A 26,615-nucleotide genomic window follows, 5' to 3' on the forward strand; every position below is an offset into this window, starting at 1 on the left:
TGCCCGAGATGGCTATAGCTGGGAAAACTGATACTGTAAGGACCCTACCGAGTCAGAGACATGCACAGCTCATTTCAACAAGTACTCCCTCCTCTGTGCGTTCATCCAAAGTCAATTAGCAAGCTTCCTGAAACCCACATTAGCGTTCAAACAAGTGATTAACTTCTGTTATTAAGTTACACATGAAAAACAACACTGTAGTATTTTCTGTAAAAAAAAAAACTCAATAGCCACTACACTCCAGACTAAACTGTAGTTTATATGCATTTAAAAAAAAGATCCAGAAACATGTTTTAATGATTGTTTTATAACTGATCATTTAATATTTATCCAATGTTTGATATGTAACTTTCTGACTGTAATTAACAACACATGTGAACCTGTATTTGCATCATGCTAATATTTCTTGCACAATTCCCATATGTTACAGGTCACATCAGAAGGAAAGTGAATTGTAACCTTTGTACCAAATGCATTTGGGGTTACTGATCTCAACATCTATTTCTCCTTAAAAGTAGAGTAGCAGCCTGGTGGGGATAGAATGAGGAAATTGTTCTCATATTAAAAAAAAAGCTTTGTGCTATTAAAAATGTATTGGGTCACTGTTGGTAGTCTTCAAAAGAATTTTTGCAGCATTTCATTTGCTATATTTTTATTACAGGTAACATGACTTATTTTCTAAAGGTGGTATTTATAGCTAAAGAGGAAATTCTGGAATAACAGTTTCATTAACAAGCCAGTGCAGTTTCAGGAAGTGTACAACTGGAAAAACAGTTTGAACAGACTGAATGCTCTTACAGCTAGAGGTAAACCATTAGAGATTTGGCTAGAAATCATAACAATTCTGCTTCACTTCCATCTACCAAGAAACTTGCCCAAACATTTGGAAATTCATGTGAGGTTTTTTTAAGTACTATTGTATATAAAGGACCCATCAGTAAGTGGATTTATGTTCAATTTGCTTTTGTGTAACTATAAATTCAGTACCTAAGCTTGATTTTTCCTACATTTGTTCCAAAAGAAACAAAATCCCTTTTCCTCAAAGAAGGAGAAAAACACTAAAGAATCAGTGTAAAACTATTTAAAGTAGGAAGAAGGTCCTCCTTTTATTGTGAGGCATTTCCCATTAGAGGTCAGACCACAAATCCCATTACTGTACAATTCAGAAAGATCATCATCACACACTAATACTGCTAATTATTTACTTATTTGACATTATCAATCCAGTTGAACTCCACACAGATTTAGTGCCCTGTTCAGCTAAGCAGTGCCTCAGAAAAAAACCCTCTGTGAATCAGTTCTAACTGCATAGGACAACACTAGTCCCACAAAGCTATCCTTTCTCTTTGCTCAGCCAGACTGCAAAGTTCAGGAAAAGATCTGAAGGTTTATTTGCAGCATTACCTAGCTGCCAGAACATTTAGACACATTAAAATATGCAAAGTTTCTAAAGTTTCTACACTATAGCAATCTGCCATAACCACATCATGGAACATATCGGGGCTGGGCACTGTAAATTCCCAACAGGAAAGAGTAATCAGGCAAAGAGAAAAATATGTGAGAAGTCATCAGCTTGTAACCTGTTAGCACATTTACTTTGTTGAAAACAGCAGATTTGAATTCTGGTTTTTCTCATTCCCTAAATTATGTAAACTGCCAGAAAACTGTAGAGAATTTTCACTGTTGGTAAGTCTGTAAGTATTTGGAAACAAGTATCTCACTGCCCACTCCAGACAAAAAAAAATTAAGAAAAAAACCCAGAAAACACCAAAAAAACCCCAAAAAGCCACACACACAAAAAACAAACAAAAAAAACCCCCCCAAAAACAAACAAACAAAAAAAAACAAACAAAAAAACAGTCTTCTTTTATCTTTGTTTTAGCCATTTCTTAGTGTAAAATTCACATCAAGGATATGGTTGCAGAGTTTTTAAGTCTAAAAATCTTTTCACATAATTACCCAACTCAAAACAGTCAAAATAAGAGTGCTGAGAGGGGAGTTTGACACAAAAGGCAGGTAACTTACCTCTGTTGCTGATAAACGTTTATCACCATTATCACTACCAACACCTGAATCTGAGTCCTTTTTACTTGGGTAGATGTCATCAATGCTAGATGTGAATAATAATAATTAAAAATCAGTAAAAAGTTATCACAGCATTCACATTCCAATGCTGTTCTGGTTTCATCTAACTGAGCAAATGTCAAACTATTCTTAAAGGTAGAAAGTGAAATACCCTGGTACAGCAGAACACTAAACATTTATAATCTGGTGACGGTAAAACAGATTGGATTGAATGGCTAGTTAGCCTAAGGATTAATTAAACAACAGAAATCACCTGCTATCAGCTTGCTTTTGTCTAAACACTAGGAAAACTGCTCAGTTACTACCTAAGCAGCATAGGACTGAAGCAATTTAGCCATGGGAGAAGAAACCAAAATAGCAAAACTCAAAGTGGAGTCAACTGATTTAATGGTAACCATTGATCCATTAAAACAGAACTCATACCTCCCTCAGGCTTGAAGTAATTATTAACACAGAAACCCTCTTCTAGTGCCTTAAAATAGAGTTTGGAATTTAGGTTTTAGAGAAAATTACTGTAATAACAGCAAATGCTCTCTATTCTGGTTTCATTACCCAATATGACCTCTACTCATTTTAAAGTGCAATACTAATACTCTCATCCCTAACTTTTTTTTTTTAAATGCACCTTATTATCCCTTTATATGCTATCCTGAAAGCTGTGATACTGAAATCAGATTGACACAGCAATTTAAGAAAGGAGCTTTATCAGTCTTCACATGAATAAGGTATCTGATTCATTAATCCTCATCTTAAAATTACCTCTCATGACTAAGCACTGAAGATTGTTTTGCAGAAATTGCCTTTGGAAACCTACTCTGTACCATCCCCTTACTCTAACCTGTATTCTTCAATATGAATAAAATACCCCAATGGAACATCTACTCTTCATCCTGGATTCTTCTAACCTTTGACATTTATCAGATAGAAATTCACAAAGGAATCTCCAAAGGTACATGGAAGAAAGCAATTTGATTCAAACCTTATTGAGATGACTGAAAGGGGATTTCATAACAGCTCTTGTTTTTTTTCCCCTCTTGGGGTATTAGCCGTAACATTTCTACTATTATTCATATCAACACTTTGTTTTCATTGAGTACTTCTCTTCAAAGATACCATACTTTCTCTGATTGGTTATTTTACACTGCCCTTGTTAGCAAAGAAAGACTGGGCTAAAAGCTGATTTCCAACCAGCTATGGAGATTCTCACAGAAAGAAGCTGCTTTGTGTCTGGTTCCTGTCCTTAAACCATGGTACAAGATGCCATTTCCTACAAGTCTCATGCAAGACACAGAAGGTTTTGCCTCCTTTTGCTAACAAATCAGTACACTTCATTTTAGAGGCAACCTGACATTATTGTAGTTTTCTTTTGTTTGACAGAAGACTTTGCATGAATTAAAAAAGATGAAGATGTCACAAATGAGTAAACATATAAATCACATAAATCACAAAACACATGAAATTAAAATTTATTTAATGTGCAGATAGCTAGATCAAGCCAACACCTAATGTAACTACTATCTGATTATTTTTGATACATTCCAGGAGTCCACTTGAAAGAGGTGAGATTTAAACTAAGGTTCACTTTTAAACTCTTAACTAATGTGCTGCTAATTTTAATTAGAATTGATTTTTAATTTTCTGAACTCTTATGGGAAATTCATTAGAATAAAAGCAAATGAAATCTCTGTGCAAAAAAGTACACTCTGAAGAGTATCTAAAGAAACAAAACTTTGGAACCTAAAGATAAATACCATTTTATTGTTTGTAAGCATTACATGAAAAAACAAGTGAGACTTTCATACATACCTTTCTTCCACAGGTTGTGGCAAATGCTGTGGTTCTATGGCATTAAGATACAGCGAGTCTGCTGTTTTAATCTGACAGGCTTGTACAGTCAGATATTTGAATATATGCACCTTACCCTTTGTACAAATCTGTGGGACAAGAAAAAAATTATGTTTATAACAAAAGGAAAAAGTGATTTATTCCAAGTGTCACTTAGTGCAAACCTCCCTTAAGTTCAACTATTATTATAAATTTCACTTAAAGGGAAATAGATTCTATTCTTTTTTTTTAATTACTAATACTTCAATTATCTACACACAACTATTTGTCTGTACCAGTATAAATACCCTCAGGGACTATGACAGAAAACAAGAAAATAATGTATTCTGCTTTTAAAAAATCCAAATGAGTTTCTAATTAAAAAAAATTCATTAAAATATTTCATCAACCAGTGTGCTCTTTATATTCTTGGTCACATTGTTTTTAGCAGTGTCCAAGCACACTTACGATGCAATCCATCTTTATTTTAGAATTTTCTTTAAGTGCACCCTTCAACTTGCCTTGTATTTTTTTAGATTAAAGGCAGCATCACTATTGATTATGAAAAGCACGTCTCTAATGTAATAAAAACTCTTAAGTATTTCAACAGCTGTTGATCTAGAACAATTGTAGCTTTCAGAGATGAAGTTTCAATCTACTGTCCAGTAAGTTAACAACAACAAAACTGTCCTTAAGCAGCAAACACAGGTTGCATTCATTTATCTTTATTACTCAGAATGGCTGACAGTTCCAAAGAGGAATTTTATTCCTTTGTGTATCACAATCTATAAACTTACACTATAAAGTAAGATATATTTCACACTGATTGCATTTTAGACCATTTGCATATTTTTCAAGTTAGCAAATCGCTGTAGAACTTTCTAGAACTGGATTCTTTTTAACAGAAAGAAAAACTAACCACAAAATTTATCACTACCCTTTTTCAAAATTATACACATATTCCAACATTAACTTTCATATGCAGACAGAAGTCTCAAAAATAAACAGCAAATAGAATGCACATCTTCTAGATGTATGTTGGTTTAAGTGCTGTACAAATTCATACTGAGAACAGAGGGTATTTTTTATGTCTTATTTAGATACATCCTGTGTCTTATTTAGATATCAACAACTATAAACAGCCTGTGATGACTGATATTGAGAAGCCAACAATTGCAGAAGGTGACATTTTATACTCTAAAATGTGTTAGTAGCCATCCAATTTTAAGGTACAACTTAAATTATAGTTGTTACTTACTTGTGCTGGTGGAGATTGCAAAGGATTATTCTCAAGCAGTAATACTTGTAACTGCACCATCTTTCTAAAACAAACTGGAATCACAAGCACTTTATTGCAGGAAAAGTCAAACTTTACCAAGGGAAGCTGTACTAGCTCTAAAAGTAATAAAAAGGAGAGAAGGTGTTACATTTGTTTTTATTTTTGGCATTAAAAAAAATAAAGTATCTCTGAATAACCCTTCTTTTGCATTCAGGAAAAATACAAACTCAAGGAGGAATAAGATCAACATTTACTCCATTTTATACTGGGAAATAAAAGAGTGATATTATTATACAGGTGACAATAAATTCTAAAACAAATACTTCGAATTTTTTTTGTCCTGAAACTCAGTTGACAGTTCCCATACTGCATTCAGACACTTGTTCAACTTAAAAGTTGCCTAGAATCATAAAGGTACATCGAAGAAACCTCACACACTCTTCAGTGGATACAATTGAATGTTATATTTTGCAGACCCAAATTGAAAAAATTTGAAAACAAGGTAATAGTACTTTTTAATAATATCTATTTATATAATGAAGAATACTTTCAAAATTATAATAAGAAGAGTTACTGTAAATATATATTTTTGTTCATTTGCTTTTACCTTGGGGTAAAACTTCGAGGTAATTTCTTCTGACATTCAGTTCTTTTAAAGATTTCAGCTGGCCTATCTGCTGTGGCAAAGCTGTGATTTCATTACAGCTGACATCCTACAGTAAAACAGTAATAACAAATAATAATGAACTTGCAGCTCCTACATGTTCCATAATACAAACATAGCTAATTTGCTATATCATTGTGACATTTTATTAGACTGAAAAAATGAAACAACCTGTGTCTTGTAGTCACAATGAAAAATAAAGATACAGGGGAAAATATCTGCACATTACTTAAAACCAGACCAAATTCTTGTTTGAATAAAAAGGTAACTTTTCAAGTTAATTTAATTTCTATAGAAATATTCAAAACTATTTACTTAGGAAATTCTACTTTTTTGGTCTTTTCTTCACATGAAGGATTCAGTACAGTGATTATATAACCAAATATGTTACGATGAAAGGTAAAAATCCTAGTGTGTAGTTTTTAAAAAGGTTCTTGTTCTTCCAGATGGAATATTTAAGCAAAATAAAAAAATAACAATAATAGTAATACAGCAATAGCATTCTGTAATGATGCTCAGTAAAGGCATATATTTGATCATCATAGCACATAGTAGGCCATAATGAAAAGGGACAGAGCTTGTTTAGCATTACTAAACTATTTCAAGCAAGATACTGCTATGAATGTACATGAAGGATCAACTTCTTGGATTAAGCCAATCTGCACTGAGACAATTATTAAATACTAGCTGTCATTTTTGCTGCCAAATGGACATTGAAACCTCTGCTCACATCCCAGGCAACCTGCAAACTTGAGAAATGTCCCAATTATGCTGTCATTTCTGTACTAAAAGAAGGAAACAGTATCTCACAATAGGAAAGCTAAATGGGGTAATGCCCAATTTTCCTGAAAAACCAGCAGAATAGTCCTACTCTCTCAACAGTTTCAAATGGATTTAAAAAGTATCTGGGAGCTCTTAGACTACAGAAGTTTGAGAAGTCAGATTTCCAGGTCATGTCTTTGAAGATGCATGCTTTAATACCAGTCAAAACCATTATATTAACTCCCTATCTTTGAGCCTAAAAATCTAGTTAAAAAAAGATAGCAAAACCAAACTCTGATCTAGCAGTGATGTTCCCTGTATGTGACAAGTTTCTTCTTGCTACAGAATCTTATTGTTGCCAAAACTTCTTTCCCTTCTCCAAACAGTCAGGAAATTACTGTAGCTTTTAGACAAGGAAATTAAAAATACTAGTTAATGAGTGCATTTTTGCCTAAGTTGTCACAAAGTGTAGTTAATTGCACTGTTCCCTTACCATTTATTTTTAAAGCTTTACTGCCCTATTTTTAATTTACAGTCTTTAAATGAGTTCATAATTAGATACTTAATTTTTAGAGCACGGAATTTAAAGTCACCTTGTGGCAAAGAAACTCTAGACCAAGTGTACTTAGGCATACACATCAGAACAAGTCAGGGAAAGAAACAGAGAATTCTAGAGGAAGCACAAAAAAGGAAACCTGGCAGTGCACAACCTCAAAAACAAAGTCCACCTCCACTTACAGCATTTCAAAACATCCTCAGTAAGACTAATCTGTTGTGACAGCATATCAGCATTCACAAGATCTCTAGAGACAGCAGTATCCTTTATCCTACTAAGCACTGTAGTCCAACTTACCACAAAGACGTGTAACATTAATTCAGCTATGCTCTTGGCTTATTAGACTTCATGCGCGTGTATGTGACAGAGACAGTGCTAAACTTTGTCATTACCTTGGCAGCAATGGAAGCAATGCTATCAAACACCTATGGTTTCTAAGATAGCAATTTTTTAAGGAATTATGCAACCAGCAGTTTGGAACTTGGTTTCAGGGACATTTGCAGGTAACTGAAGTTCAAACACTTAAGTTCCACGGGGAACTAGTATTTGCTTAGGTCAGACTCGTATTAATTTTGCTTTGTTCTCACCAGAAAGGCAATTTGTCAAAATCAGAGAAATGTATGGTTTTTATCTAACATTTATTAAATTAGGGAAATGTAACATTAATTTCTGTGGCATGAAAGCAAAATCATTAACTATTTCCCTTTGTTTATGGCCTTAAACCAATCAAATTCAGCATGTATGTTCAGTAAGACAAACAAAAAACAATAAGGTATTCTGACTCCATATTCATTCATACACACATGGATGTTTATCCAAACCATTCAAATTGAAGTGGACTTCCTCCTTGCATAACTTTAAACTCGGGACTCCTGACTGGGCCATTATTCCTAAAAAGCAGCTGGGTTCAGCCAGAGCTTGTGACATAGAAGCCATACTGGACAGTAAAAATAAGCTACACAGTACATGAGCCCATGGACCCTTTCAGGAAACCACAGGCAGAAAGTCCCCATGGTCAGGCTACTGTCTCTGATTAGATGAATGAGGACATAAATCCCAGGTGAGAAATTTAGAAGTTTTCCAACATGAGATAGGAGCATCTCAGAGATGGAGAAGGCTGTTATCTGCAGAAGGCAGAAATGCAATATGGCCCGATAGGATGGAAAATAGAATTTTACTGTACATCTGATGGTTTTGGGTAAAATTACTGAGCCATCTCTGCCTAATTACTTTTCCTTGGCAGAAGGTAAGCTCCAAATTATCTTCACACTAATTTTGCGTTCTCCTGGCTAACAGTAGACGCATGATTAAGTTAAATATTTTTTTTGCACCAAATAATGGCAATGTATTCTGTAGGGAGAACAGTTTATGTTACAAGCATCAAAGTAAGTTAGCTGTCAGAAGCCTGAATTTAAAATAATATCTGAAAGCTTTCCGCATGCAATATCAGTGTTAATTCTATGCCACAGGTATGAAATTACAATAATTTCACGATTATAAGCTGCACCATTTTGACTAAAATTTTGGTCCGAACCTGGAAGTGCAGCTTATAAATGGACAAAGAATAAAAAGTTGCTGCTTTAGTTTGGAGGACAGGTGTCTGCTGAGAAAGGCAGCAACTTCTCTTTGAAATGGAGAATGTAAACCCCCTCCCTCCAAATTATTATAACTTTGAAATCAAGGGGTTTTCGGGCAAAGATATGGGAATTAGGAATAACAGTTCTTTCCTAGGGAAATTAAAATAGAAATACAGTACTACAAAGAAACAAACTCCAAACCCTGACAAAGTCAGAGTACAACCTGACACCCTGTCAGGCAGGGTGTTGGTAGCAGTCCCATTAAATGGTGGCTGCATCCTCCTGCAGTGACAGATGTGATTCAGTTGGAGCAGTGCTCCTGTAGAAGGTGCAGTTTCTCTCCGGAGGTCCAGTGGTGATGTGGAAAAATCCAGTTTTCCTCTGGAGTCCAGTGGAGAAAGGGGCTACTTTAGTGTCCCAAAACCTCTGTTTTTATCTTGGTAAGAAATGTTGGGCTCTTCCCCCTGGCTGGAGCAACTTCCAATGGGATGCAGTAATTTTATCAGTCACACAGTGGGACTCAATGGGCCATGAGCAGAAAATGACTCGCTGGAGGAAGGATGGGTTGTGAAAAGATAAAGAACAATGCCCCGCCTGGTTTCAATGGATGGCCCATTAGCAGAATATCTGCCGTTGAGATAAGGATCACTGCCCCCACCCTCAATAGATGGTGATAGCATAGATACCTTTTGTCACACTCTGTATTGTAACGTGCGGCTTATAATCAGGTGCGGTTTACGTATGGACATAGAATGAAAAGTTGCTGAAACCCGGAAGTGCGGCTTATACTCAGTGCGGCTTATAATCGTGAAATTACTGTAATAAAAATACATACTTGTAATAGGAAAACCATTACCTACCCCATTTTGGAGGGTAGAAGGGAAAACGCAGAGTTTATTGGAAAGATCTAATTTGCAGCAAATTATGCTTGTATCATTCTGCAGTGACTATAAGGGTAAATTTTGTATTAAAAAGGTAGATAAAAAAAACCCTTTGCTATGTACACCCAGATCTCATTGCATGCAGTTTGTGAAATATTTGGGAGACTTGAGATTGCTCAGAAATGTCCTACTGATACCAGAACTGCATTGAGCCAGGTGGCATCTCAGGGTCTATCCCCTGGCCCAGGCCAGCAACAGCACAGTGTGCACACCAAAACAGCACCCCCTGACAGGAGGCTGGGGGATGCTGTTGCTTGAATCCCACGTTATTCAGGCTGGCAGTACTCTCACACAGCTGAATGTTTTGTGTAACAACTGCATTATGACTCAATGTTTTTTTGTTTGTTTCTTTTACTCATTTTAGAACAATGATCACCTTATTATCTAAAGTGCTTTATATTCTACATGCCAGCACAGATTCCACACTCTCAATGCTACCACTATTTGCTTCTCCCAATACATCACAGTTATGTCATTTCCAGTTAAACAGTGCAACTCATTTCACCAGAAATGTACCAAACACACATGGGGGCATCAAACTGTGTAATCAGGTCATCTGAACAGACTCATGCTCAAATTAAGAAAAACTTGTTTTTCCTTCAGCCCCCATCTCCCAATGCCTAAATCACAAAGAACAAGTATCAGACCTTTCTCATACATCTTTTGGCTACCAAAGTGACATGTAGCTAGAGTTCTCACATTAAATACTTTTAGAGCAAGAATTGTTTTGTTCTTCATGACCAACAGTAACATTGAAACTAAAATGTAACTGGAAAGTAACATGAAAATCCAGAATTCCAGAATATAAACACATTATATGCTTGAACTAAGCAAACCCAATTTGCTTTGGGTATAATCAACATTGTTTTCAAGCTTTTAGTTTTTATTAAACTTTTTACTAAATTTAACTTAAATTATTTATAAAACTGGAACCATCACCTTTTATTGTGTCTATTTTAAGCACAACAAAAAACAGTGCTATAACCTAACACATTTTTGAGAATAATTAAATCAGAACCATCTGTGTTACTCTCACTAAACCCATCACACACACACACAAAAAATTAAAATATTTGATAAGATGAATTAATAATGCTCACCAAACAAAACAAACTTGTCTTGAACTCAGTCATAACTCAGAAAGGAAAAGGTAACTGCTACCCCCACCATCCTCATCAACAGCCACATCAACTATCACATACAACAGAAGCCTGATAACACAGCATGCTGTTCAAGAGTATCAGAAGGAAAAAGCTCCACAGTTGCCACTTCATGCCGCCTATGAAGAATCAATAGCAGGACTGGGGCCTCAAGCAAGGTTGTTAATTTCTGTAACATAATTTACTGGAGGAACTACTATTATAAAAACAACAACATGATAAGAAGACACTTTCAGGTACAGAAAAGGTGTGCAAGGTAACTGCTGTCAGTGGAGATCCCAGCAGATGGAAGGAAGTTCAAACTACGTTTTTACTATGCATAAATTAGCAGTATTAAAATGCAGTTTGTCAATTTGTATCTCAAAAGGTCAAAATTAACAGAAATAACCTAAACACTTTTTTTCATAAAGAATTCAGAGTCTCAGCTTACAATATACAGCAAAGGAAGATAAAGGGAGAGAAAGGAAAGCATTCTCATATATATATTTTCCACAAACACGCAATTAAATTAATGTTATGCTATAGTGCCAAATAAGTTTTGATTTTTCAGACTCTCATTGACTGGACAATACATTCTAAATGATCTACTGCTTGCAGAAACAGTATTTGTGTAGGCAGCTTTGAAAACAAGAAGAGTATAATCATTTTGTGGATCTTTTTAGATGGGTGTTCCAGGAAAGGAAGGCTGTATAACAAATGTAGTGAAATAAAATGAAAATAAACTGATAAGACCAGTATCACGAGTGGAATGCAGCATGGTAAGCAGACAGCAACAACACAGAAAGGAAGCAGGAGGAGAGGGTGCTAGAGGGGGGCACAACCTTGTAGAGCCAGAACTTATGAACCTGATGAAACAGGGAGCCAGGGCAAGCAGTGAGCAAAAACGGTGACGATTAAGAACTTTGAATGAACTGAGGGCAGTGATGTTATTTAAAAGAGTCCTGAAGAACATAAAGGAAATTCTTATTTTGCTGCTAGCCAACACACTTGAGAAATTAAATTAAGTTTTGCAAATTACATTATACTATTAAGCAGTTGTTCAAATATATGCGAAAAGTGAATTTTACTGTTTCTACTTAAACTCAAAAGCAGTCAAAATAAAAAGCGGAAAAAAAGTCAGTAACATACCAATTCCATTAACTGTTTTAGCTGACCTATCTCTTCTGGAAGGGAACCTAGCTTATTGTTACTTGCAATTAAGACTTTTAGAGGAAGACCACACAGGCAAGCTGGCAAAGAAGAAAGCTGATTTCGACTGCAACAAAACAAAACAAAAATATTAAAACCATCAGTGATGTTCTACTGTATACTCACAGAAACTCTGAGAGCTGCAAAATTTCTTCATTTCCATGGGTCATATTTTATGCAAATAAAACTGAACTTTTCAAATGGCAATCATTAAGATGACACTTGCAGATCAGAAACACCTGATTGACTAACAATATTGAGGAATTTACCACTCTGGAAAAAATGCATTTTATCAGTTTAGCAACATTATAACAAATCTGCTAGTCGCACAAAGAACAGCTGTTTCCTTTCCTAATGAAAACAGGAAAGTCAACTGAGACAGTATTTTGCAAGTATTTAAACATTCCTGTGGTTTTATGTGCCATTAAAATGGATGCCTTTTTTTTTTTTTACAGCTGAAAGACAAATATATAAATCACAGACAAAATGGTTATTTTCTCAATTAATTTAAAGCACATTTATAGTTGAAGATTACTTGGCACATCTTGTTCTCTGGTTCTGTGCTATTAACCCAGGTAAATACAGAAAAAATTTCTGGAACTACCAGTGGTTCATTTTTCCCAAGATTCACAAGCTAGAGCTTAAAGATGATAAATGTCATGATCCTTTGCGATGTCCACAAGACTAAAAATAGTAACTTGTGGCTCAGTTCCCCAAAGAATTTTTATGCTCATCAGAATAACATAGTAATTACTCTCTCCTAGAATATTTAAAAGTTTTCTTTAATTCTTATGATTTCTTACAATTACTAACCTGCAGTAAAACAATGAACAGTAACTTAAAGTGGCACCATTTTAATTAGCTCCTGTCTACGTGTTAAGGTTTCAGAAAGCAAAGACAGATGACTGAACTCCGGAAACACATGGTAAAAATTGTCCTGTGCAATTTCAGTAGGAGTTGCAATATTGAGATGAAACAAAAACAAACAAAAATTCAAATTCCACAAGTTGCAAAGCATTTCTTCAACTGCCAATCCAGCAGTGTGCTACAAAGCTGCATACAGAGATGCATTTTCATGCTCCACATAACAGTCTCAAAATGCTGTACAAAGCAAACTACCATCATATCTCTGTTGCACACCCCAGGATACAAAGAGATATCGATATCCCAAAGAAAATAAAAATGAGAAATCCAATTACTAACCAGCAGCAGCTGAAAAAAATGTATCATTGCTTATTTTGGAGCCAGGTTTCTTAATTCTAGTGTCCTTACAGAAGACCATGACACAACTTTTTCAAAAAATTACTTAGAAATATTTTTTCAAGTTCTAAAGAACTCAAATTGAGGAACCTTAGACTCTAAAACAGTAACCCTATGCCAGAGATCAGACATAGATAAAAAATAAGTAAAAACAATTTTTAAGCTCCACAGAACTCAGAAGCAACCCACTAAGAGATAAGGAAAAGAACATAACCAGGGCAAGCAAGTAATAAGTCATCATTAAGTTTCAAAGGAATTTCTTTAAATAAAACATGGACAGTATCCACCAAGGGCCAAAGACTAAATATAGATCTCTTGGCATCACTTTCTAATGCTATTCAACATATGGGCTCTGCTGGTAACAGGCAGAAAGACATGCATTTTAAATCTATCATGTATTTCTTGCCAACAAACAACGTGGTCAGAAAGTCAAGAATGTATTTCCTTGTTGAGACTGTTCACTATGTCCAACTAACATAGGGAAGAGTACATTCAAGTGAAGAGGAGATTTTAAGCTGAGAGAAATGTCAGTTACTTAATAAAATTCTAAAATTCCTTTTATTTTGTTCAATTTACTGTCATATGTGATATAAAATCTACTATTGTTTTGTGTTGACTCAGATTGTATCACTATACAGAGTTCTAATTCACAAGTTTTAACCAAGTTAATTCTAATTCCTAATTTAACAAGATGTTTTATGCATATTCAATAACTTAATCCAGTTTTTAAATTCTTTAGGTATATCTAACACTAATTCAAAATTGCAAGTCCTATTTCTTGTGCGCAGATACTCAGGACACATTATTCCACTTCAATTTTTAGAGCCAATATAGTGTTCCACAGTGGCCAAAACTGCAGTACAGTAGTAATACAGACTTGAGAAAGATCCTCAGTGTTGATAAAACTGATGATCAAACCTTCACTCCCTGAATCTAAAAGGCCAAGAGAACCACTTCACCCCCTATTCAGACCTCATTCTTGCATAGACCAGACTGTTACATCATCACATTACTGTTTTTACACAGTTAACTGCAAAGAAAACTCCACACCTTGCTCCAACTGAAAAAGGTTTCACCTGCCTTGCATCAAGAGCACATGTGCATTCAACTGCACTTGAACTAACAGCAATTCTCTGTACTGATTAGTACTCGCACAGATTTTGCCTGGCAAAAATTTTGCGTGGCAAAGATGTCTAATTCTTTGCCACTTACTCCTAAAAAAGGCTGTAGCTAGATTTCTTTCATAATATGACTATGCTAGTGACAGATACAGTATCACACTCTTCCATTCCATTCCTCATGGACAAAAATAGAAATCCTCTGCCTCTCTATCTCCTTAACTGCAAAATGTAAGTCAAGCTTTACAAAATTTGTCATCAGAAGTAAATTAAAACAATACAACCATATGGATGTGTTGAGCATTCTGGATTTGTTAGATTAAGAACTGGATTAATATTGCTTATTTAATAATTATTTTTACATTTTGGCATTTACAATGCCTTCATACAGAGCTGTCTCTGCAGCCAATGAGCTTTTGCATTACCCTTTCCAGCAATATGAAAAAATGCAGTGAGTTGTTCCTGAAACTTAAAAAGCGCAGACAAAAAAAGCTTTACATATTTGCAAATAAACAAAAAAGTGGCAAAGATAAACTTACCTCAAATTTAAATAAGTTAGCATTTGCAAGTTTACTATGGCATCTGGTATAACTTTAATACAATTGTGGTATAGATTTAGTGTTTCCAATGACACAAAATGGCACAACTCCGTAGGAACTTCAGTTAACCGATTCTTGGATAAATCTGAAAACAGAAAAAAAAGAAAATACATTTCTGAACCATTAGAAAAGCTGCACTTTATTAAAGTAAGTGAATAAATATAATTTACATTGGGACAGCAAATTAGATCAGTATCTTTATTATGCTAAGTAAAGCTAGGGCAAACTTTTACAGTTTTGAAATGGAACAGGCTGCATATAAAAGAGCAAACATTCAATTAGGATTTATTTGGTCTCATAAAAACTAATTATTTGCAGGACTCAATATGCTGAGGAAATAGTTGCAAACAGATTCCAAAGCCCATATAATATACCCAAAGATCTAGCCAATACACAGTTAGACATCTGCAAAGGATAGCATTGAGAGAAAACAAGCAACCAGGATTCCATTTTCAATTTCTTTGAATAAATTAATAATTCGGTAATTCTTCCAACTGACCTGTATTTTCTGGCTCTAAAGCATTTATAAATGAATGCTACCTAAAGAAACAGTGATGGTCTTCAAGAATGGATTTTATAGAAGTACATACAAGACAACAATAATGGATTACAATCCTCCAAGCCACTGCTTGCACCCATAGAACAAAAGCTTTTGACTTCTGATCAGTTATTCATTCTTTATTTCCCATTTAAGCACACAGACACAAAGGAAAATAAGGAGGAAAAAATGTTACTGAGCTTTGTTACTTAACTACCACCGTATGAAGAATGAGGTATCCTAATACTGATGTGAGCTGAAGTCATAAAATAACAGTGCATACCAGTATTCAAGTGAATCATCAGGGTTCAAATAATTGTTTTAGTAGTGTTGTAGAACAAGTATCTTATCCTCAGAAACTAAACAAATGCAACCTACTATGTCACCAGCCAGATGACTTGTCCTGAAGAATGATCACCTGCTAAGTGGAAGGAACAGGAATGACCCTACACAAAAAGTGAAATGTCTGATGGTAAGGAAAAAAGTAGAACTTAATGATCTATCTCCTCACTTCACTGCTGCTATTTTAAGCGTAGTACCTTATCCTTCAAAGCCTATTTCAAAGCTTACTTAAACTTAATATGAAAAAGCAGCCAAAGTATGGATTATTTCCACAGTCCTGATGATCAGTATCCTATCTTTAGGGCCATAAATAATATTTTTGCTTTTTGTGATCAAACAGGTAGAAGTCTGAAGAATTTTTTAAGTTCCTTTGAAGTTTGTGCTGCAGAAGCACAGCTTGAATTCAAACCTATCATGAGTCAAAAGGATTTAGTAGTTTTGTTCTTGTCTCCTGCAACGCAAGCTGAAATTCAGCACATTCTATTCTTGTCAGCCTCTACTTTGCTTCATCTCATTGCTTCCAACAATAAGTTGTCTTCATTATTCCAACTCCTACCAAGACAATTGTGATGGCTTACAGGTGCAGTAACTGAGAGCAGCTCTGCCAACCCTAATGGTAGCACAATTGAATTGAGCACCTCAACCAAAATTATTCACTTCTAAGTGACTATACAACAGCAACTCTAACTGCTCTGCTTTCTCTTACCAGGTTTTGACGGTGGTTACATGTGGCATTACCTCAGCTTCTGCTCCCCTTAATTTCTGACATCAAACATAGAGCATTCCCTGTTGAGTGACTTTACTACTGTTTCAAAGCAGGAGAAAGCTCTTCATTGTTCCTCTGGTTTAGTGCTTTAATTTTCTATTGTTTTCTATTTATCCTGAGAGCACTTGTTTACCAGCACAGAATTCCAAAAGAATTCTGCTGTTTTTCTAGCTATGTTTACTATCAGATATTAACAGAAGACTGCCATGCAGTAACTTTTGAATCATGCAGAGGCTATTAATATTTTACAATTCAATTGCAAAGAAAACTTTACTCTTTTTAAATCATGTTTTTCTGTGGTGACATTGCCAGGATCATCCTGCTCACTTTCTCCTTTAAAGTGGAAGGATCAACAAAATCCAGATGAGTGAACACTCCATCTAGGGTGAAAACAACCTCTATGGCACCAGATGGAGAGTAACAACCCATCCTTCACCTGATCCCTCTGCAGTGATGCACAGATCAAAACCTGTGAACACTAAAATGTTACTTCTTCACAAGCTCCTAAAACTGCAGCCTGCCACCTTAACTCCCTCTTCATGCCTGCTCTCATTTATCTTCACATCAGATAAAAGACTGTTGCCACAATATTTGACTCACTCTTGAAAAATTCTAGTATCTCAAAAAAGCAAAACAGCAACCAGATTGACCCCACTCCTAAAACATACATTACTAACAGTTAAATGCCTTTAATACTTTTTTCGTTATTTATTATTTATTACTCATTATTATCCTTTGTTCTCAAGGTTTTAATTCTGTTAAACTGATGAAAGAAAAACAAAACCACACAGATCATAAGAGACAAATCCCTTCCTGTCATCCACAGGACCATGGCTTATAGGACACACTACATGCACAACAAAAGAAGTCAATTATTTGTTGCTGTCTAGTTATCACAGTAAGATAATTTCAACACTTGTATCTACAATATTGCTTCCTAAATAATGATTATGATGACAATAAAAATAATTTTTAAAAATCGAATGCATTCACACTACAAGGCAGAGGAATAAAACCTGCATGTTTTATTTACACTGTTGTAACATAATAGGAAAAGGAGAAATTTTTAACTATAATTTACTGATAGAAGGTATCATTAATAGGAAATCTGAATGCCTTTGTAGAACACAGTGCTGGAATGGAATCTGACATACAGAATGTCCATCACATTTTTAACTAGTGGTATAACTTTTGCCAGAAAATAGACCTCCCTGATCATATGGAAGTTAAAGAAGAAAACAGATTGCTTTTATACAATCCTAGATAGAATGTGAGCCTCTGAACATGATGCAGCTGTGAAGAAGGCTTAGCAACTTTCTGAAAATGCCACACAGGAAAGCACATGTTCTAAGAAACTGAAAGGAAAACAGCCTCCATAACAGTTTTATACCATACCTTATAAGCCCATACAAACATGTAGAGAAACCTCTGAAGTTTACACAATTATTTTGATACCACTTTATATGAAGTTGCTTTTGCCTCAAGTTTCTGCATCCTACAGTAAGTCTGTATAAAACTCAGAGTTAACCTTCAATACAAGTTCTGGAATAAAATACAAGGGTCAAGACTTTAGGAAGCTGCAGAACCTTTTGAACATACTGAGAAAAACAGTATCCACAGATCTTGGTTTTGTCACCATTCATAAACTTTCTGAATAATATTTTGCGAAAGCATTCTTGGGTTATTTAGGGAAAAGGAAGAATGCAGAAACTACACTTTTCAACAACTTTTGAAAATACTTTTAAAGTACAGAAACAACTAGTTGGCAAACCTTTAGTTTCTTCCTGCAATTCTTTAACTCTACACTTCCCAGACTGCTAAGCTACACATCCCCCTTACATCACTAATTCGAAGAATAACACTTAATGGTAATCACTAATAATAAAGTTACTGTCCAGACTGGCTTTTGCTACAGAAATGAAAATGAACAGAGGGGTAAATTTGCTGGTGTTTAAAAGAATTTGGAACAATTTGCTTATACTATGCAACACAAGGGAGATCTAATGAATTAATAAATCTATAATAACAGAAGGACATTTCATGATTGCCCAAAACAGTACAGGCAGGTTTCACCTGAGGTCACTATTTCCTGTACCTTCCATTATGAAATAGGTGACACAAATATGAAACAATGGGGCAGGGGGAGTCCATGCAACAGAGTGAGCTTCCTGTTTCAAATGAAATACACCATTCATTCACTATTTGTGACACCAAGACATTTTCAAACTACATCTGGCTTTACTTCATCTTTCCCTGCCAAGAACAAGTTTGTTAGAACTCCAAAATAAAGTAACAGAGCACAGAAAAATAAGCAAGACAGTTCAGAAAAAATATTAGGTGGAATCTTGATCTTTAAAAGCGTCAGCAGAATTCTGGCACAATGACACGGTTTTTGTATGAGAAAAGTTACTATGTTGGAAGCCAGACAGGAACCACACAAAATAAGCACTTCCTCAGTTGGGAGCAAACAATAAAAAGCAAAAAAGTTCACACTGGTAAATAAGCATTTAACAGAAAACTCCAAGCCTTGTTTGGTGACAGGCACGCTGCATGGCCAGGAATCACACTGCCATTACAGCAGTAATTACTGGCCCCCCATCCCTGCGGCAAAACCTCTTCATTCCTGCAGCTCTGACAACCTCCACCACAATGAAAAGCCACCACTGAGTAGGGCCTTCCTGACTTCACACTTTGCAGCCAGATAACCAAGTGCCACTATACATGTATATACTATATATTTAAAAATTGCACTGGAGAAACCAAAATAGTTTTGTCAAAAATATCCAAAGTAAAATTAGAAGTTAGATAGTTACACTTCCTTCACTAAAGTTACTGAAGTGTTCCAATTTTACTACTTTCCAGTGATTAATATATTGTCAGTTATTAGTACATTATTAAATTAAAATTGCATGCTTTTCATGGGAGAACTAAACAACTTGAGAATTTAAATGATAAAAGTAATTCCTTAAACAAATATGCACATACACTACCACATCATAAATCATAAAGAATGTCAAAGAAAGCAGTTTATTAAAAATAAGTGATTTATATATTTCAGATGTTACTCAAATTCACTAAAGTTTATGTTTCTAGTACACAAACCTGTAAGATAAAAAATGAAATTGTGCTATAAGTATCTATCTATCATTGAACAGGAAAAAATTAAAAATATATGTATATATACATATGAAATATCTGTATTTGCTATGAAGTTCTGAAATCAAGATATCGAAAGGGAAAAAAGTTGCCCAAAAAACCTTAATTCCAGCCCCTAAGTTCCTTTTTTCTGTAGGATTCAGCACTTACTGAAAAAAGACAGGAATCATTTTGAAAAAGCTATTTGCATTTGCACCAAGATACCATTCAAAGTATTCAAATGAGATGTCTGAAATGCATTTGACAAGGAATTCAAACAATTCACAGTAAAAGCAAAAAAAAAAAAAAAGTAAGTTCAACCCTAATTTCGTAATGCAAATAAGAACGCTAGAAAATACATAAAGAAGTCTGTAAAGGCATAACCACATGGAGCACTTCCTGTTATACTGTAAGCTCCCCATAGTTTTATCAGGTTTTGAGGAAGCCTGTATTTCCTCATTAGCAAGGTGGGAACTGAAGCCACAGCATGGCACTGTATCTTGGACACCTTTCGGAACATCTACTTAAAGTGCATTCAGATCTTTGGGAACGCTTTTCCCCACTTTGGCAAAGAAGGCAAGTCATCTACAGTCAATGTAAATGCACCTACTAGAATCAATCAAATGTCAATGCTCTCTAATGAAGCAATTACTTTGTTCTGGCCTTCCCCCTAAATGGTAGGAAAATCCACCATTCTAGAGACAAATGCTATCCACTAGTCATGAAAACACTAACAGAACTATGAAGTCCTACCTACTTTTAAGACATGCCCTACAAGTTGTCATTACCTCCATACTCATGGCACAATACCTACTTGTCCTCTCCCTCCACCAGAATTTATGAATAATAACCTGGGTGTACAGCCAGCTTTAATGCTTTCAGGAACTTCTAGTACAGTGATGCTACACAAGTGAAAAAGAGGCAGCAAAGATCTCTACCACCTCTAGCATCAAATGCATTCTGCTTTACTCAAGACAATTACGCCAAAAAATGCATGGCATTTCTTCACTAAGAGACATTTCTATTTCAGTTATTTAGCAAACAGAATAATAAATAACAAAAGCCAAAGAACACCCAGTAAAGTAAAAAAAAAACTCTACTTCCCTATTAGAAAAAAAAAGAGAGAATAATGCATAGGTTCAAAGTTTTTCTTTCTGAAAATACAACTTGCATCAGATTGAAAACAGGGTAGCTCTAATGTTGATTCCTAGCAAAGTCATCATCAGTGATCCCATAGTATGCAACCATAGCATCTGAACATTGATCACGACTGAGTCCAGATGTACAGCTGCTGACTCAAAATACACAGAAAGTGCAGCATCTCTCTCAGGCAGAAAGACATAAAAACACACAGACCTCGCAAGACAAGTATTTTGAAGAGATTATGAAGCAACTCTGCCATCTCATACACTTGGTAAGCACAAATTTTGAGCACTGTCAGCATGTTGTCCATTTCCATTTGTCTCGCATTCATTAATTTAAGAACCAACATTAAAAATCTCCACCTCAAACCACAGTTAAATTAAGATTAAACTAGAGATACAGGAAATTTCTAAGTGATTATACATATACTTTTGTATCCACTTTCCTTTTAATCACTAGATTTAAGACATCAAAAATTTTTCCTTTACCACTGTGTATAATAAGTGGGCAAGTTAAAGGGCTAATACAGAGTGGAACTAAATGCAGTACTTAGAGGTTAAGGGGAAAAAAACCCGGACTGAATAAAAACAGGCTGAGAGCAACAAATCGTAGAGCCTGGCAGAGATGTCACCACTAGAGGGGGCCCTGAACTCACAGACTTGGCCATCACGCTGCAAGAACTTCTCCTTCTTTCAGAGCCCATCCTCATCAGATGAAGGGGGCAGACACAGGAAGGTTCACTTTAGAACCACCCCTGGGCACTCCTGTGAACCTGTCACCCACCATAGTTTTCAAAAGATTACAAATGTGGCTGTTCAGTTGCAACCCTTACTGCAGGAAGCAAATACACATGATGATTTCCAACAGGGCTAAGCCCTTAAAAAGAGCCTATTCTGAAATAGTCACATTGAAGTACAGGAATTTCATGATTATAAGCCGCACCTGATTATAAGCCGCACTTCCGGGTGTCGGCAACTGTCTTGGGTTACATTACAGAGTGTGATAAAAGGTATCTATTCCATCACCATCTGTTGAGGGCGGGGGCAGTGATCCTTATCTCAACGGCAGATATTCTGCTAATGGGCCATCCATTGAAACCAGGCAGGGCATTGTTCTTTATCTTTTCACAACCCATCCTTCCTCCAGCCAGTCATTTTCTGCTAATGGCCATTGAGTCCCACTGTGTGACTGATAAAATTACTGCATCCCATTGAAAATGCTCCAGCCAGGGGGAAGAGCCCAACATTTCTTACCAAGAGGTAAGAGGTTTTGGGACACTAAGGTAGCCCCTTTCTTCACTGGACTCCAGAGGAAAACTGGATTTCTCCACATCACCACTGGGCCTTTAGAGGGAAACTGCACCTTCTGCAGGAGCACTGCTTCAACTGAACCACATCTGTCACTGCAGGAGGATGCAACCACCATTTAATGGGACTGCTACCAACACCCTGCCTGACGGGGTGTCAGGTTGTACTCTGACTTTGTCAGGGTTTGGAGTTTGTTTCTTTGTAGTACTGTATTTCTATTTTAATTTCCCTAGAAATGAACTGTTATTCCTAATTCCCATATTTTTGCCTGAAAGCCCCTTGATTTCAAAATTATAATAATTTGGAGAGAGGGGGTTTACATTCTCCATTTCAAAGAGAAGCTCCTGCTTTTCTCAGCAGACACCTGCCCTCCAAACTAAAACAGCAACTTTTCCTTCTCTGTCCGTATATAAGCCGCACCTGATTATAAGCTGCACTTCCAGGTTCGGACCAAAATTTTAGTCAAAATGGTGTGGCTTATAATCGTGAAATTACTGTAATTTTCCCCAACCTTCATTCAGATGATGCAAGAATGCAAGGCATCCTTGAACCCTCTGCAGTACAGCAATAGCAACGTTTGGCCAAAATGATGATACATTTGATATAAAGACCCTGCTTGCATTCCACCCCAGCAATTCTTATTTATTCTATTCCATCCATCACCCTACAATGGAATACATATCTTACTTTTCCACAGTGACCTGCAATAAAGTATGGTCAAATTCAAGAAACATGCACCCTAACATTTTTTCCTCAGGTAATGCACTAACTAGCTCCGAGCAATCCAGTAGCATAAATTGGCTCTTCTAGTGATCCCAAATTTTCATGCAAACATCACTTCAAGGTTTTTGTTTTCTCCGTATGAAAATAAGAGGGGAAGGAGAGAGAAAAAGGTTAGCATATTCTCATTATTATGTCCATAGCACACTCCAGTTCCAAGGACACAAAATGAAATTTCTCTGCAAGAAACATGTTCAAAGAGCATCACAAGTCTGAAGAAATAAAAAAAAATTAAGATTATTATAGTACTCTGCTTCATTATTGCACCTGCTTTTAGGAGACAACATATAACTTCTAAATTTGTCCTCTATTTCTTCCTCTTTAGAATAACAATGGTTTGGGGTTAAGATTATCAGAAAAAATTAAAAAATACCTGTTTGGAGATGAGTCTGGTATGAAAGTGCATAAGACTCCCTAAAAAAAATACAGTAAGACAACAGCATTATTCCTGCAGACCTTCAAGTGGGTGCAGACAGATGTGGACTTTGGTGGACTGACCCTGACTGGCCACTAGGTGCCCATCCAGTAGCTCAATCACTCCCATCCTCAGCAGGACAGAGGGAGAAAACACAAAGCAAAAGCGCATAGATTGAGATAAGGACAGGGGAGACCACTCACTATCATGGGCAAAATACAGACTCAGCTTGAGGAATCTGATTTATTGCCAATTAATAAGAGAGTAGGGTCATGAGAAACAGTAACTAAAATGACCTTTCCCTTTTACTCCTTTTCCAGACTAAACCTCTCTAATGATTCTCCTACATCTCTCCAAGCCTCCGTGTCCCTCAGTGGTGCAGGGGAACAGGGAATGGGAGTTGTGATCAGTGCATAAACACTTTGTTTCTGCCACTCCTTCCTCCTCTTCCCCTACTCCAAGACAGGTTCATTCCATTGGTTGCAGTCCTTCATTAACTTCTCCCACACAGGTCCTTCACACATACTGTAGTACAAGAACTGCTCCCATGTGGGTATTTCTGCCACGCAAACCCCTACAGGCAGCCAAACACTTGGATTATCAGATAGAAAAATTATCTGGCAACAAACATGTTCTATCAATACAACAACCATCAATAGCATCTGGTATGAAACCCACTTTATGGCCCATGAAGAATTTCTTCTTCTCTCACGCCTTCGGTACAAGGGGGAGGATACAAGTCATTAATTTTCACTCCTCAATAAACAACCAGCCCTAAGAAGGATCAATGGATTATATCATGCCAGTATAGTACACATCAACCTGTGCAGGACAAATATTTCAGGTGTTTTCTCAGACACAGTAGCAGTAAGAAGAATCTTCATTCAACTCTAAAAACTTTTAAAACTGCCACCTGTCTCCCATTTTTAGCCTTTATAGTAGGTTGATTTGGAGCACTGGAGAAAATAACTGAAGTGCTTACATCATACACAATCCAACTGAATCCCTCTACTGTAAGGAACTGTATTTCCATCATCTGTCTGAACTGTTTCTATTGGCACATGAGAGAAAATTTCAGAGTGAACACCCACAAATGAGGGTGGGGCTTTCCCTGCCTTCTCTTTGGAAACAAAAAGTATATCTTGATACTGAAAAGTCCTCAAGATTAGTTTCTGCCACCAGAGATACACTTTAATTATCAGCATGGAATGATGAGAGATCAGGTAAAACTTCAGGCCAGCTATATTAGACATGTCTAATAGAACTAAGACTTGGATTATGAAATTCTTTTCTGAAATAAGAACAGTGGCCACTACTTTCATCAAATTCAGAAGAAAAGTTGAAAAATACATAAATTTAATTTGCATGTATACAAATGTGCAGGCACACAAGTTTATTTCATTCAAGCAACTTCTATAAATTGGAGAACTGGAAAAGATGTGAAATAAAACCAGGAATTACATTCTATCCCAAAGAAGGCAGTGGATCCCTACAAAGACATACTCTTCCATTATGTTCTAATACAAATCTCTTGTTTCAACTACAGAGATCTTCTTTCTTAAAGCTGTCTACTTTGGAAGTCAACACTTTGCACCTTCATGGGGGAATTCCACATGATGTTCTCAAAACCAGCAGGATGTACAGTAAATTCACGAATACAAGCCGCACTGAATATAAGCCGCATCTCTGGGTGTTGGCAAACATTTCGGTTTTTGTCCATAGATAAGCCGCACCCGAATATAAGCCGCTCTGTCGTTCGCAGCGAGGACCTGCGTGCAATTAGTAATAGAACCGCGGGAGGGTGGGGTTTACTGGCTGAGCTAAGGTTGTGCAGGCTCGGCCCGCTAGGGGCCGCTGACAGGGCCAGATGGCCCAGCCCGGCGCTGCCGCTCGGGGCCGGCCGCCGCTGCCACTGGGCTCGGTCACCCCGGGTCGGCGCTGCCCTGCGGTGGCAGGCAGGGACGGAGCTTCCCCTGCTCCTACGGCAGCGGTGGCGGGCGGGGACAGAGCTTTCCCGCGCCCGTGGCGCCGGCGGCGGGCAGGGACGGAGTTTCCCCGCTCCTGCCGCGGCGGCGGCGGGCGGGGACAAAGCACCCCGTCGGCTCCCCGAGCCGCGGCAATGGCTGCGCGGGGCTCCCGTCGGCTCCCCGGGCCACAGCAATGGCGGCGCGCGCTTCCCCCCCCTCCCTGGGCCGCAGCAATGGCGGCGCGTGCTTCCCCCCCCCCCCCCCTCGGGCCACGGTAATGGCTGCGCGGGGCTCCCGTCGGCTCCCTGGGCCACAGCAATGGCTTCCGCGGGGCTCCCGTCGGCTCCCCGAGCCGCAGCAATGGCGGCGCCGGCTTCCCCCCCCCTCCCCGGGCCACGGCAATGGCGGCGCGCGCTTCCCCCCGCCTCCCCGGGCCGCAGCAATGGCGGCGCGCGCTTCCCCCCGCCTCCCCGGGCCGCAGCAATGGCGGCGCCGGCTTCCCCCCCCCTCCCCGGGCCGCGGCAATGGCGGCGCGGGCTTCCCCGCCCCTCCCCGGGCCGCGGTAGGGGCGGCCCGGGTACCCCCTCTCCTCCCCAGGCCACGGCAATGGCGGCGCCGGGCCCCCCCCGTCTCTCCCCTGGGCTGTGGCAGAGGAGGAAAGAGAGCTCTCCCGCCTCTCTCCCCGCCCCCCGTGCTGCCTACAGGGAGCCAGGCTCCACCCGCGGTGCAACAGAGTAGCGATTTGTAACAATCGCAAAATGCCGACTTTGCAGCTGCTCGGCTCAGCACTCTGGCAGGCACTTCTGAGGTTGTATTAGCCGCTCCTGATTATTAGCCGCATTTCCGGTTTAGGAGCAAAATCTTAGTCAAATTGGTGCGGCTTGTATTCGTGAAATTACTGTAATCTAATGGCCTAGAAGCTTTACCAGCCCACAGACAGCACTAAGAAGAAACAAGCTGAATGCAATGTCCAGGTTTGTTTTTCATTCCATTCTCTCTTTTAATAGCTATTAATTACTTTTTCCTCTCAGGGTGTGAAGAGAGGACACTGTTATGCTATGCATTATCTGCCTCAGTAACCTGCTCAAAGAGGAGTTACCTCACACTTACCATCTGGTGTAAGTAGCACATAAACCAATTTCTGTGAAGTAGCTCACTTGCTTGCACTTTGAGGATGATTATTTTTCACACCTGACAGACTTAAATACT

The 26,615-nt window shown here is 37.6% G+C and overlaps 1 protein-coding gene across 9 annotated transcripts in view; it reads right to left on the reverse strand.

The window, feature by feature from the left end:
- LRCH1 (leucine rich repeats and calponin homology domain containing 1) overlaps positions 1-26,615 on the reverse strand; it is a 120,046-nt gene that overhangs the window by 48,591 nt on the left and 44,840 nt on the right. For all 9 annotated transcript variants that reach the window (XR_004417015.1, XR_004417013.1, XR_006162930.1 and 6 more), the window contains exons 2-7: positions 14,954-15,098; positions 11,977-12,103; positions 5,796-5,901; positions 5,168-5,304; positions 3,892-4,019; positions 2,026-2,110 (exon numbers count right to left, since the gene is read on the reverse strand). Coding sequence is in view for 3 of the 9 variants with exons in the window: in XM_033051608.2 (XP_032907499.1) it covers positions 2,026-2,110; positions 3,892-4,019; positions 5,168-5,304; positions 5,796-5,901; positions 11,977-12,103; positions 14,954-15,098 (728 nt within the window). In the remaining 6 variants the exon portion in view is untranslated. The remainder of the gene's footprint in view (positions 1-2,025; positions 2,111-3,891; positions 4,020-5,167; positions 5,305-5,795; positions 5,902-11,976; positions 12,104-14,953; positions 15,099-26,615) is intronic.

The sequence above is a fragment of the Catharus ustulatus genome, chromosome 2 (assembly GCF_009819885.2).
Source record: "Catharus ustulatus isolate bCatUst1 chromosome 2, bCatUst1.pri.v2, whole genome shotgun sequence".
Lineage (NCBI taxonomy): Eukaryota > Metazoa > Chordata > Aves > Passeriformes > Turdidae > Catharus > Catharus ustulatus.